The sequence below is a fragment of the Eptatretus burgeri genome, chromosome 2 (genome assembly GCF_056783735.1).
Source record: "Eptatretus burgeri isolate ZD-2024b chromosome 2, Ebu_testis_v1, whole genome shotgun sequence".
Taxonomy (NCBI): Eukaryota; Metazoa; Chordata; class Myxini; order Myxiniformes; family Myxinidae; genus Eptatretus; species Eptatretus burgeri.
The window spans coordinates 17,626,316-17,638,815 of NC_140962.1; the positions used below are offsets into that span (position 1 = coordinate 17,626,316).

At 46.9% G+C, this 12,500-nt stretch overlaps 1 protein-coding gene across 1 annotated transcript in view; it reads right to left on the minus strand.

The window, feature by feature from the left end:
• LOC147031500 (uncharacterized) overlaps window positions 1–12,500 on the minus strand; it is a 121,517-nt gene that overhangs the window by 16,358 nt on the left and 92,659 nt on the right. Inside the window, exon 9 of the mRNA XM_085849677.1 lies at window positions 1–114. This exon is cut by the window's left edge and continues 507 nt beyond it. Within this exon, the coding sequence (XP_085705803.1) occupies window positions 1–114 (114 nt within the window). The remainder of the gene's footprint in view (window positions 115–12,500) is intronic.

Sequence of the window (12,500 nt, forward strand, 5' to 3'; positions counted from 1 at the left end):
GTCTGACAGCTTGCTCACAACGTTTATTAGACTCTCTGAAAGCCCTTCATTTTTCAATGCAATCGCATTGATACGTTCGTCGTTCACTCTCATCTGTTGTGACATTTTCTTGACCTGTATGGCAGAAACATGACAGTGTCATTGACAATAAAGTTTCTGTTTTCTGTTGCACAAATCAGAAATAAAGAAAGCGACATGTTTGAAAACATTAAAAACCACACAGCTCACCACTAAGCACTGCTTCTATCCCATCCCTCAATCAATGAACTTCAGGAATTCATGGAGGTATCTCTCACAAGCACAAACTGGGATCAATACTAGTAAAAGGTGCAAAGTTCACAAGGAATTTCACAAAGTCTAATCAACACCAGTTCAAGACACCAATGTTTCTTGTTGGAATACCTTTTGGTAAGAGGATAATCGAACACTGCTGCCAGAGTTTAACAAACATACACAGTAGTCTGAACACTAAGACAATAGTGTCCACACCTTGAGAATCCATTAATTTGATGACACTACGAGTGAACACAACAATTGATCGGATGTGGGATTGAGGAGGGGGGGTGCAGCCCCCTGCCCCCAAACCGACCATATCTTCTGCCAAAGAATATATATATATTAATACTGAAGGGCCAATTTTGTGCTCCTCCTTGCGGTCGCATCACGTTTTTCTCGGTACTGTGACCTGGACTGAAAGAGACTTCGTTCCTGTGAGAGTGCATAGCACAGAGTGGCAATAATCAACCTTCAAATCTGAAACGGAATAAACTATTTTCGTTTTACATTCATTTACATGGCGACGTGTGACGTCACCGTCAAGAGGCGTCAGGACGTCATGACATCATCTGTCATTCTGTGACGTCATTACGTCTGCCGTTGACAGACCGTTACCGCTGAGAGGTGTAATTCCACTCCTCGAAAATTCCGTCTGCAATGTAAAGCCCTCTTCTGCACATGCTGACTACCTCAGAATGTGAATTTTACACAAAAAATGTAACAAGAAACATTGTATCTTCAATATATATATTAATACTGAAGGATCAATTTTGTGCTCCTCCTCGTGGTCGCGTCACGTTTTTCTCGGTACTGTGACCTGGACTGAAAGAAACTTCGTACCTGTAAGAGTGCATCGCACATCGTGGCAATAGTCAACTTTCAACTCTGAAGCAGAATAAACACTTTTCGTTAAGATGGCGGCGAGGAGTGAAGAGGCGGGGGGCAAGGTAAGCAAATTTTTGGGCGGGTGAAAGCAAATTGAAAGCGGGAAACAGGGGGAAATGGGGTGGGGGCTGGGGTGAATTAGGCAGGGTTGAGTGTGAGGGGGTGGACAGGGGGGCGGGGGCCCGGGGGCAAGTGGCGCGGGGAATCAAGAGACGGGGGCGGGGAGTGAAGAGGCGGGGCCGGGGTAATTAAATTTTTGGGTGGGGGTAAGCAAATTGAAGGTGGGGGGGAATGGGGCAGGGGCGGGGGATGAATAGGTGGGGGCAAGCACCCCCTGTCCAGTCCATGTCCCTCGAGTGTGGGTGAGCTGGTGAGGGTGGTTGAATGAACAGAATCCGTCTGTGACGGGGCTTCGGCTTGTCCATGTATATTCTGAAACTACAATAAAAGCTTTAAGGAAGCTAATATACACCTGCACTGGCAGAGCACACCATACTGACGGATTCATAGACGTTTCACCGCAAATGAGTATATTTGTAGAAATGGGAATTCAATGTGCAGATATCACAGTGGGTGGAGATGGCAACCTCACCAACCTCCTTACAATTCTACCAGTGAGGATTTCCAATCCATGCTTGTTGTACCTCCAAAAAACTGCTTGGAAGTGAGGGTGATTTGACAAAAGTTTGGCTGCGAAACGGATTTAGGCATGTTTTGGATCACCGAAGTTCTCTCGACGCCAATCGATGACCGACAGGCACCTCTCCCTCTCCACATCACTTCTTCAGTCCGCAACCAGCCCCATTCTCTATCCTCCGCATCGCTTTGCTTTCGGAAATTTCCATTCAGTATATCTCAGAGCATTTCATTCTGGTTTCCGATCTGACGATCCACAGATCAGTCATTTCAATTTCGATTTGGGATATTAGTTTCGATGAGTCATTGCAACCTGTGATGCGACGTGAATGGCGCATGAAAAAGGTTGTCAAAAACAATTTTTGGAGCAATTGTTTTTTTCAATTTTCTTCAGGGTCGAAAGTGGCTTCGTGTCTTAAAAGGTCAAAAGGGGACGAAAGGTTTGACGTGTCGAAGGGATCTCAGCGGCACAAAGGGTCGAAGGTGCTAAAATGTTTAAAGTGTCAAAAAGGGCCTGAAGGAAAGGGGTCGAAAGGCGAAAGGACAAAAGGGATCGAAAGTATCCAAAGACTTGTAAAGTGCCCAGTGGTCTTAAATTGCCAAAAGGGTCTGAAAAACATATACAGTTCTCGAAAGGGTCAAATAAGGTGCAGAGCCGGATTAAGACCTTATGAGGCCCTTTACACTGAAAAGATTATGGTACCCCCCATATATATGCAATCCAAAATAAAAACAATACTAAACTGTAAAATGAAATTTTATTTTTCGAAATGAAACAAAACTTACGGTAAAGTTAATTTCAGTAAACGTTATGGCATCAGTCTTACATTGCATAAAAAGTGTAAAAAAAAAATTCTTGTTTATGTATTTATTTTTATCATTTATTGTGGATAAAGGATGCATTCTACGCCACGCTCGAGTCTGTGGTTGATCAGTGACCCAGACGAGATACACTTCTAGTCTTGGGGGATTGCAATGCATCGACTGGAACTGATAGGGATGGTTATGAGACATGTGTTGGTCCCCATGGTTCAGGAACTATGCACCAGAATAGCACAAAGTTGCTTGACTTTGCAAGAAGTCATGGACTTAGGGTGGTTGGTTCATAGTTTCAGCTCCCACAAGCTCATCGCTGGACTTGGTATTCCAACGCTGGCGGTGTGGCAAAGGAGATTGACCATGTCCTCGTTGATGGTCACTGGAGGATGATCCAGAACTGCAGGGTCTATCGGAGTGCTCAGTTCCTCAATACTGACCACCGGCTTGTTGTAGCAACTCCAAAGCTGAACCTTAAATCCGGGAGAATGGTACCATTCCAGCCGAGGCTGGATGTTGGCAAGCTCAAGGATGAGAGGGCAGCTGAGGAGTTTGCGAACAGGCTGAGTGGACATTTGGGGGTCTGGGTGCTTTGGGGGGGGGGGGTCCTGAAGAGTTGTAGAGTACCTTCAAGACCACCGTCCGTGATGTTGCCGGTGGATGTCTTGGAACTCACCGCAGGGCAAAGAAGAATTTTGTCTTTCAAGGGACACTGGATACCATTGAGCAGAGTCGCAGGGCCAGGCTGAATGGCAGAGCTGAGCTGTTCAGGGAGCTGAGGCGTAAAACTGTACATGCACTAAGGGTGGACAAGGAGGCCTATGTGCGAGGAATCTGTGAGGGGGTAGAGCATCACCTGTGGAGGGCTGATTCTCGTCCCACTTACAAGGGAATTCGCGCATTGCGTTCATCCAAGCCCATCCCTCGGAGCACAGCAGTCAGAGCAGAGAGTGGTAGGCTCTTGTCAGAGGAGTCTGAAGTGAAGGCTTGCTGGGCCGGTTACTTTGAGCGGTTGTACCAGGCTGATCCACCAGCTGTCGAGTTGGACATCAAGGGTGTTACAATCCCTGTTGCTGACCCTCCAATCAACTGTGGTCCACATTCGCTTGTGGAAACACGGGCTGCGGTGAACCAGTTGAAACGGGGTAAAGCTCCAGGGATCTGTGGCATCCATGCTGAACTTCTCAAGGCTGGTGGAAATGCTGCACTCGGGTCGTTGCATGCAGTTTTGTGCTCTGCCTGGAACACAAGCATCATCCCAACTGATTGGAAGAGGGGCCTTGTTGTCCCTCTCTGGAAAGGGAAGGGTGATCGCCAAGACTGCAACAACTACCGAGGGGTGACGCTACTCTCAGTGCCGGGCAAGGTCTTTGCTCGGATAATTCTTGATAGGGTTCGCCACCATCTGCTTGACCACCAGCGTCCAGAGCAGTCAGGCTTTACACCAAAGAGGTCAACGATTGACCGAATCCTTGCTCTTTGGATCCTCACCGAACGCAGACGAGAGTTTCGGTATGGGCTGCTGGCAGCCGATATTGATCTCTGTAAAGCATTCGATTCAGTGACTCGGGATGCCCTCTGGAGGATTCTTGGTCTTCGTGGGGTGCCACCAAAACTGATCGATCTGATGTCTGAACTCTACTCTGGTACTGAGAGTGCTGTGAAATGTGGTGGTACCATTTCGGACTTATTTCCAGTTGTTGCTGGAGTTCATCAGGGGTGTGTACTGGCCCCACACTTTTCAGCACTTGTATGGACTGGATTCTCGGGAGAATGACAGAGAGATCAAGCTGCGGTGCATCGTTTGGGAATGTCAAGATCTCGGACCTTGATTTCGCAGATGATGCAGTCATCTTTGCGGAGACTTTAGATATCGTTTTGGGGGCCCTCGAGGTGCTGAATGAGGAGTCGGAGCCACTGGGATTACGGGTTTATTGGGTCAAAACTAAGATCCAGGCTTTCAATGACATCTTGGATGCTGCTGTCCTGTCTGTGTCTGTTTGTGGTGAGGATGTTGAGGTTGTGGAGAGATTCACTTATCTTGCCAGTGATATTCATGTCTCTGCGAGCTGTGACTCAGCGGTCAAAAGACGTCTGGGTCAGGCCTGGGGAGTCATGGATTCACTGGATCATGGGGTGTGGCGCTGCTGGTACCAGTGCGGGAGGACGAAAGTCTGAGTCTTCAGGTCCATGGTGCTTCCATCCAGTCTTGCTCTATGGATGCGAGACTTGGACTCTGGCCAAGGATCTGAGACGGAGACATAATTCCTTTGGTAGCACGTCTCCTCAGAGAATCCTTGGCTATCGCTGGTCGGATTTTGTGTCCAACGAGGGGTTGCTGAGAGAGACTCAGATGAGATTTGTTACCTGCATAGTCCGTGAGGGTCAGTTGCGGCTCTCTGGACATGTGGCTCGTTTTCCTGACGCTGATCCTGCTCACCAGATTCTCTCATCGAGGGAGTCTCGTGAGTGGAGGAGGCCAATGGACCGACCACATGCCTCGTGGTTGCAGCAAGTATGACCGGCATATCAAGGAGATGGGGATGGGCCTGGCATCTATCTGGGGGATGGCCAGATGAAGGCCCCTGGAGTTCCGGTGGAAAGTGGACGCAGCGACGCGCTGTTCTGGTACATGCTCCCATACCTGACCTGACCTGGTTAATCCAGGGCTGATAAGGTGTATATGTTGCAAAAGGGCCTCAATGGGTGTGAAGGGGTCGAAACAGTGTGTTGGTCTCAGACTCGAAGTGGTATCAATGATGTTATGGGGTCTAAAGGAGTGATATTGGTCCAAATGACCTCGTCATGACTGTATAAACCCCGATTCAGGTGCATTGTGGTTAATAATCGGTTTGGAAAAGTTTTGTTGTGTCAAACCTTGGGAGCTCAAAGCAGAAAGGTCACAAACAAATAAACAGCAAAACAACTTACCTTATTGTGAGGTGGTTGAAGGAGGTTTACACATTGGCACATGGCGGCTTGAACATGCACTGTCGGCCATCAGCCATGGCTCAGAAAGTGCCTGAAAATCAAGTTTCGTTCCACTCATCGGCGGGGGGGGGGGGGGGGGGAGACAAAACCGTGATAATATGATCGCATACAGTGGAGAGAACAAGTATTTGATACACTGCCGATTTTGCAGGTTTTCCCACAAGTTTACAAAGAACGAAGAGGTCTGTAATTTTTATCATAGCGACACTTCAACTGTGAAAGACGGAATCTAAAACAAAAATCCTGAAAATCACATTGTATGATTTTACAATAATTAATTTGCATTTTATTGCATGAAATAAGTATTTGATACATAAGAAAAACAACATAATATTTGGTACAGAAACCTTTGTTTGCAATTACAGAGATCAGACATTTCCTGTAGTTCTTAACCAGGTTTGCACAGACTGCAGCAGGGATTTTGGCCCACTCCTCCATACAGATCTTCTCCAGATCCTTCAGGTTTCGGGGCTGTTGCTTGGCAACACAGACTTTCAGCTCCCTCCAAAGATTTTCCATTGGGTTCAGGTTTGGAGACTGGCTTGGCCACTCGAGGACCTTGAGATGCTTCTTACGGAGCCACTCCTTAGTTGCCCTGGCTGTGTGTTTCGGGTCATTGTCATGCTGGAAGACCCAGCCACGCCCCATCTTCAATGCTCTTGTTGAGGGAAGGAAGTTGTTGGCCAAGATCTCGCAATACATGGCCCCATCCATCCTCCCCTCAATACGGTGCAGTCATCCTGTCCCCTTTGCAGAAAAGCATCCCCAAAGAATTATGTTTCCCCCTCCATGCTTCACGGTTGGGATGGTGTTCTTGGGGTTGTACTCATCCTTCTTCTTCCTCCAAACATGGCGAGTGGAGTTTAAACCAAAAAGCTCTATTTTGGTCTCATCAAACCACATGACTTTCTCCCATTCCTCCTCTGGATCATCCAGATGGTCATTGGCAAACTTCAGACGGGCCTGGACATGCGCTGGGTTGAGCAGAGGGACCTTGCGTGCGCTGCAAGATTTTAATTCATGACGGCGTAGTGTGTTACTTATGGTTTTCTTTGATACTGTGGTCCCAGCTCTCTTCAGGTCATTGGCCAGGTCCTGCCGTGTAGTTCTGGGCTGAGCCCTCACCTTTCTCATGATCATTGAGGCTCCATGAGGTGAGATCTTGCATGGAGCCCCAGACCGAGGGAGATTGACTGTTATCTTGAACTTCTTCAATTTTCTAATAATTGTGCCAACAGTTGTTGCCTTCTCACCAAGCTGCTTGCCTATTGTCCTGTAGCCCATCCCAGCATTGTGCAAGTCTACAATTTTGTCCCTGATGTCCTTAGACAGCTCTCTGGTCTTGCCCATTGTGGAGAGGTTGGAGTCTGATTGATTGAGTGTGGACAGCTGTCTTTTATGCAGATAACGAGTTCAAACAGGTGCAGCTAATACAGGTAATGAGTGGAGAATGGGAGGGCTTCTGAAAGACAAAACTAACAGGTCTGTGAGAGCCGGAATTCTTACTGGTTGGTCGGTGATCAAATACTTATTTCATGCAATAAAATGCAAATTAATTATTTCAAAATCATACAATGTGATTTTCAGGATTTTTGTTTTAGATTCTGTCTTTCACAGTTGAAGTGGACCGATGATAAAAATTACAGACCTCATCGTGCTTTGTAAGTGCGAAAACCTGGAAAATCGGCAGTGTCTCAAATACTTGTTCTCCCCACTGTATATCCAAATACAGATGTATCCAAAAGTTCTCCACTCAAATAGCTGCAGTTATTGTGTATTTTCATCTTGAAAATCGATGCATTCGCCGCACTCTCTCATTTGAATTTTCTCCACTCGGATCACAGGTCGGCCACGTGATGCCTCGACAGCCAATAGATTGGCTGACATCGTATGCAAATTATATCTCTGACTGGACAGACGTTTAGCCGAGAGTGCCGGCGCAGTAGGACTAACTTCGATCATGGGCCGATTGTACCTGGAGTGCCGGTGTAAAGATTTCAAGCTACCCCCTTTCAAGTTATGTCAGACTGTCATGTGACCAGCTAAGTTGTCCAAGATGGAAGCTTCCTGCAGGGATGAAATCACCGGCAGCTGATTGGCGATTTTTGATGAATATGGCCAGTGAGGACGCTCCCCCATGTATAATTCACCAGGACAATGTAGCGAACGAAGACGTTGAACGTTTTACGTCTGGAAGATGGGATAAATGGACAAAGTGTCAACAAATGGCTCGTCTTCGACGGTCACGAACGACGTTTAGCCGAGAGTGCCGGCGTAAAGATTTCAAGTTACCCCCGGGGGTAGGTTGAAATCGATTTCATCCCACCCCCGACGATTTCAGATTACTCCGTTCAAAACATTTATTTATGTATGTTTATTTACAAAAAATAATAATTTAATTGACATTGAAAACTAATGAGGGAAAAACCATTGACCACGTGACTGCATTTAAAGAATTTGCAATGAATTTTGATTTTATTATGAATGATTTTATTTTAACATTGTTATGAATTGAAATCAGTATTTCTCATACAGTTGTAGTTTTTGCCACATTTTTATGAAATCCTTCTTCGATATAGTTGATCCAAATAGACAAACTGGTATATCTTTTTAACCAACTCAAACTATATTTACAATTATGGAAACAACGCAATAATATCAATGTATAAGAAAGGCAATGAAAACAGCTTATTTTTAATTCACAATTTCGTTGTGGTGGTGGTGCTCGTATGGCAGCTTGGCTGCCAGGGTCGGTCTCATTTCTTGAAGCGCGACTGTGTCGCTGATGCAGTGTCCCTCTATCAGTACACACACTGGAACTGGTACTCATTTCGCCGCCCTCGGAAGGATGACATGCTGAATGCGTAGCCTGGTGTTGGCTCAGTGGTTTGGGTGGTGGCTTGGGATCCTCGGGTCCTGAGTCGTGGTTCGGGTGGTGGCTTGGGATCCCAGGGTCCTGAGTCGTGGTTAGGGTGGTGAGTTGGGATCCCAGGGTCCTGAGTTCAAGCCCCGTCGGCCGCTGAATAAATGCACCAGGGGGGGGGGGGGTTGACTCAGCCTGTCATCCTTCCGGAGGTCGGCGAAATGATAGCTACCCCCAGGGGTAACTTGAAATCGATTTGAGATTACCTGGAGGTTACTTGAAAGGGGGAAGCTTGAAATCTCTACACCGGCACTCAAGGTACAATCGACCCATGATCGAAGTTAGTCCTCCCGCGCCGGCACTCTCGGCTAAACGTCGTTCGTGACCGTCTTAGATGAGCCATTTGTTGACACTTTCTCTCCATTCATCCCATCTTACAGACGTAAAACGTTTGACTTCTTCGTTCGCTACATTGTCCTGGTGAATAATACACGGGGGAGCGTCCTCACTGGCCATATTCATCAAAAATCGCCGATCAGCAGCCGGTGATTTCCTCCCTGCTGTAAGCTTCCATCTTGGACAACTTCGCTGGTCAAATGACAGTCTGACATAATTTGCATATGATGTCAGTTGATCTATTGGCTGTCGAGGCGTCACGTGGCCGACACATGATCCGAGTGGAGAAAATTCAAATGAGAGAGTGCGGCGAATGCATCGATTTTCAAGATGAAAATACACAATAACTGCAGCTATTTGAGTGGAGAACTTTTGGATACATCTGTATTTGGATATACAGTGGGGAGAACAAGTATTTGATACACTGCCGATTTTGCAGGTTTTCCCACTTACAAAGTACGATGAGGTCTGTAATTTTTATCATAGGTGCACTTCAACTGTGAAACACGGAATCTAAAACAAAAATCCTGAAAATCACATTGTATGATTTTAAAATAATTAATTTGCATTTTATTTCATGAAATAACTATTTGATCACCTCCAAACCAGAAAGAATTCCGACTCTCACAGACCTGTTAGTTTTGTCTTTAAGAAGCCCTCCCATTCTCCACTCATTACCTGTATTAACTGCACCTGTTTGTGCTCATTATCTGCATAAAAGACAGCTGACCACACTCAATCAATCAGACTCCAAACTCTCCAAAATGGGCAAGACCAGAGAGCTGTCTTAGGACATCAGGGACAAAATTGTAGACTCGCACAAGGCTGGGATGGGCTACAGGACAATAGGCAAGCAGCTTGGTGAGAAGGCAACAACTGTTGTCTCAATTATTAGAAAATGGAAGAAATTCAAGATAAGTCAATCTCCCTCGGTCTGGGGCTCCATGCAAGATCTCACCTCGTGGAGCCTCAATGATCATGAGAAAGGTGAGGGATCAGCCCAAAACTACACGGCAGGACCTGGTCAATGACCTGAAGAGAGCTGGGACCACAGTATCAAAGAAAATCATAAGTAACACACTACGCCGTCATGGATTAAAATCCTGCAGCGCACGCAAGGTCCCTCTGCTCAAGCCAGCGCATGTCCAGGCCCGTCTGAAGTTTGCCAATGACCATCTGGATGATCCAGAGGAGGAATGAGAGAAGGTCATGTGGTCTGATGATATCAAAATAGAGCTTTTTGGTTTAGACTCCACCCGCCGTGTTTGGAGGAAGAAGAAGGATGAGGTCAACCCCAAGAACACCATCCTAACCGTGAAGCATGGAGGAGGAAACATCATTCTTTGGGGATGCTTTTCTGCAAAGGGGATAGGACGACTGCACCGTATTGACGGGAGGATGGATGGGGCCATGTATCGCGAGATCTTGGCCAACAACCTCCTTCCCTCAACAAGAGCATTGAAGATGGGGCGTGGCTGGGTCTTCCAGCATGACAATGACCCGAAACACACAGCCAGGGCAACTAAGGAGTGGCTCCGAAAGAAGCATCTCAAGGTCCTGGAGTGGCCAAGCCAGTCTCCAGACCTGAACGCAATAGAAAATCTTTGGAGGGAGCTGATAGTCTGTGTTGCCCAGCGACAGCCCCGAAACCTGAAGGATCTGGAGAATATCTGCATGGAGGAGTGGGCCAAAATCCCTGCTGCAGTCTGTGCAAACCTGGTTAAGAACTATAGGAAACGTCTGATCTCTGTAATTGCAAACAAAGGTTTCTGCACCAAATATTAAGCTGATGTATCAAATACTTATTTCATGCAATAAAATGCAAATTAATTATTTAAAAATCATACAATGTGATTTTCAGGATTTTTCTTTTAGATTCCGTCTTTCACAGTTGAAGTGTACCTATGATAAAAATTACAGACCTCTATGTGCTTTGTAAACTTGTGGGAAATCCTGGAAAATCGGCAGTGTATCAAATACTTGTTCTCTCCACTGTATGCGATCATATTATATTTATCACGGTTTTGTCTACCCCTCCCCCCTCCGCCGATGAGTGGAACGAAACTTGATTTTCAGGCACTTTCTGAGCCATGGCTGATGGCCTGCAGTGCACGTGCCGCCATCTTCAAGCCGCCATGTGCCAATGTGTAAACCTCCTTCAACCACCTCACAATAAGGTAAGTTGCTTTGCTGTTTATTTGTTTGTGATCTTTCTGCTTTGAGCTCCCATAGTTTATCACAACGAAACTTTATAAAAACAGATTATTTACCACAATGCACCTGAATAGGGGTTTTATACAGTCATGACGAGGTCATTTGGACCAATATCACTCCTTTAGACCCCATAACATCATTGACACCACTTAGAGTCTTCGACCTCCACACCGTTTCGACCCCTTCACACCCATTGAGGCCCTTTTGCAACATACACACCTTATCAGCCCTGGATTAACCAGGTCAGGTCAGGTATGGGAGCATTCCCAGAACAGCGCGTTGCTGCGTCCACTTTCCACCGATACTCCAGGGGCCTCCATCTGGCCATCCCCCAGGTAGATGCCAGGCCCATCCCCATATCCTTGATATGCCGGTCAACCTGCTGCAACCACTAGCATGTGGTCAGCCCATTGACCGACTCCATTCACGAGACTCCCTCGCTGAGAGAATCTGGTGAGCAGGATCATCATCAGGAAAACGAGCCACATGTCCAGAGAGCCGCAACTGACCCTCACGGACTATGCAGGTAACAAATCTCATCTGAGTCTCTCTCAGCAACCCCTCGGACACAAAATCCGACCAGCGATAGCCAAGGATTCTCCGAGGAGACCTGCTTCGAAAAGGAATTATGTCTCCGTCTCAGATCCTTGGCCAGAATCCAAGTCTCGCATCCATAGAGCAAGACTGGAAGCACCACAGACCTGAAGACTCGGACTTTCGTCCTCCCGCACAGGTACCGGCAGTGCCACACCCCATGATCCAGTGAATCCTTGACTCCCCAGGCCCGACCCAGACGTCTTTTGACTGCTGAGTCACAGCTAGCAGAGACATGAATATCACTGCCAAGGTAAGTGAATCTCTCCACAACCTCAACATCCTCACCACAAACAGACACTGACAGGACAGCAGCATCCAAGATGTCACCGAAAGCCTGGATCTTAGTTTTGACCCAATAAACCCGTAATCCCAGTGGCTCCGAATCCTCATTCAGCACCTCGAGGGCCCCCAAAAGGATATCTAAAGTCTCCGCAAAGATGACTGCATCATCTGCGAAATCAAGGTCCGAGATCTTGACATTCCCAAACGATGCACCACAGCTTGATCTCTCTGTCATCCTCCCGAGAATCCAGTCCATCCAAGTGCTGAAAAGTGTGGGGGCCGGAACACACCCCTGATGAACTCCAGTAACAATTGGAAATAAGTCAGAAATGGTACCACCACATTTCACAGCACTCTCAGTACCAGAGTAGAGTTCAGACATCAGATCAATCAGTTTTGATGGCACCCCACGAAGACCAAGAATCCTCCAGAGGGCATCCCGATTCACTGAATCGAATGCTTTACAGAGATCAATATTGGCTGCCAGCAGCCCCTGCCGAAACTCTCATCTGCGTTTGGTGAGGACCCGAAGAGCAAGGATTCG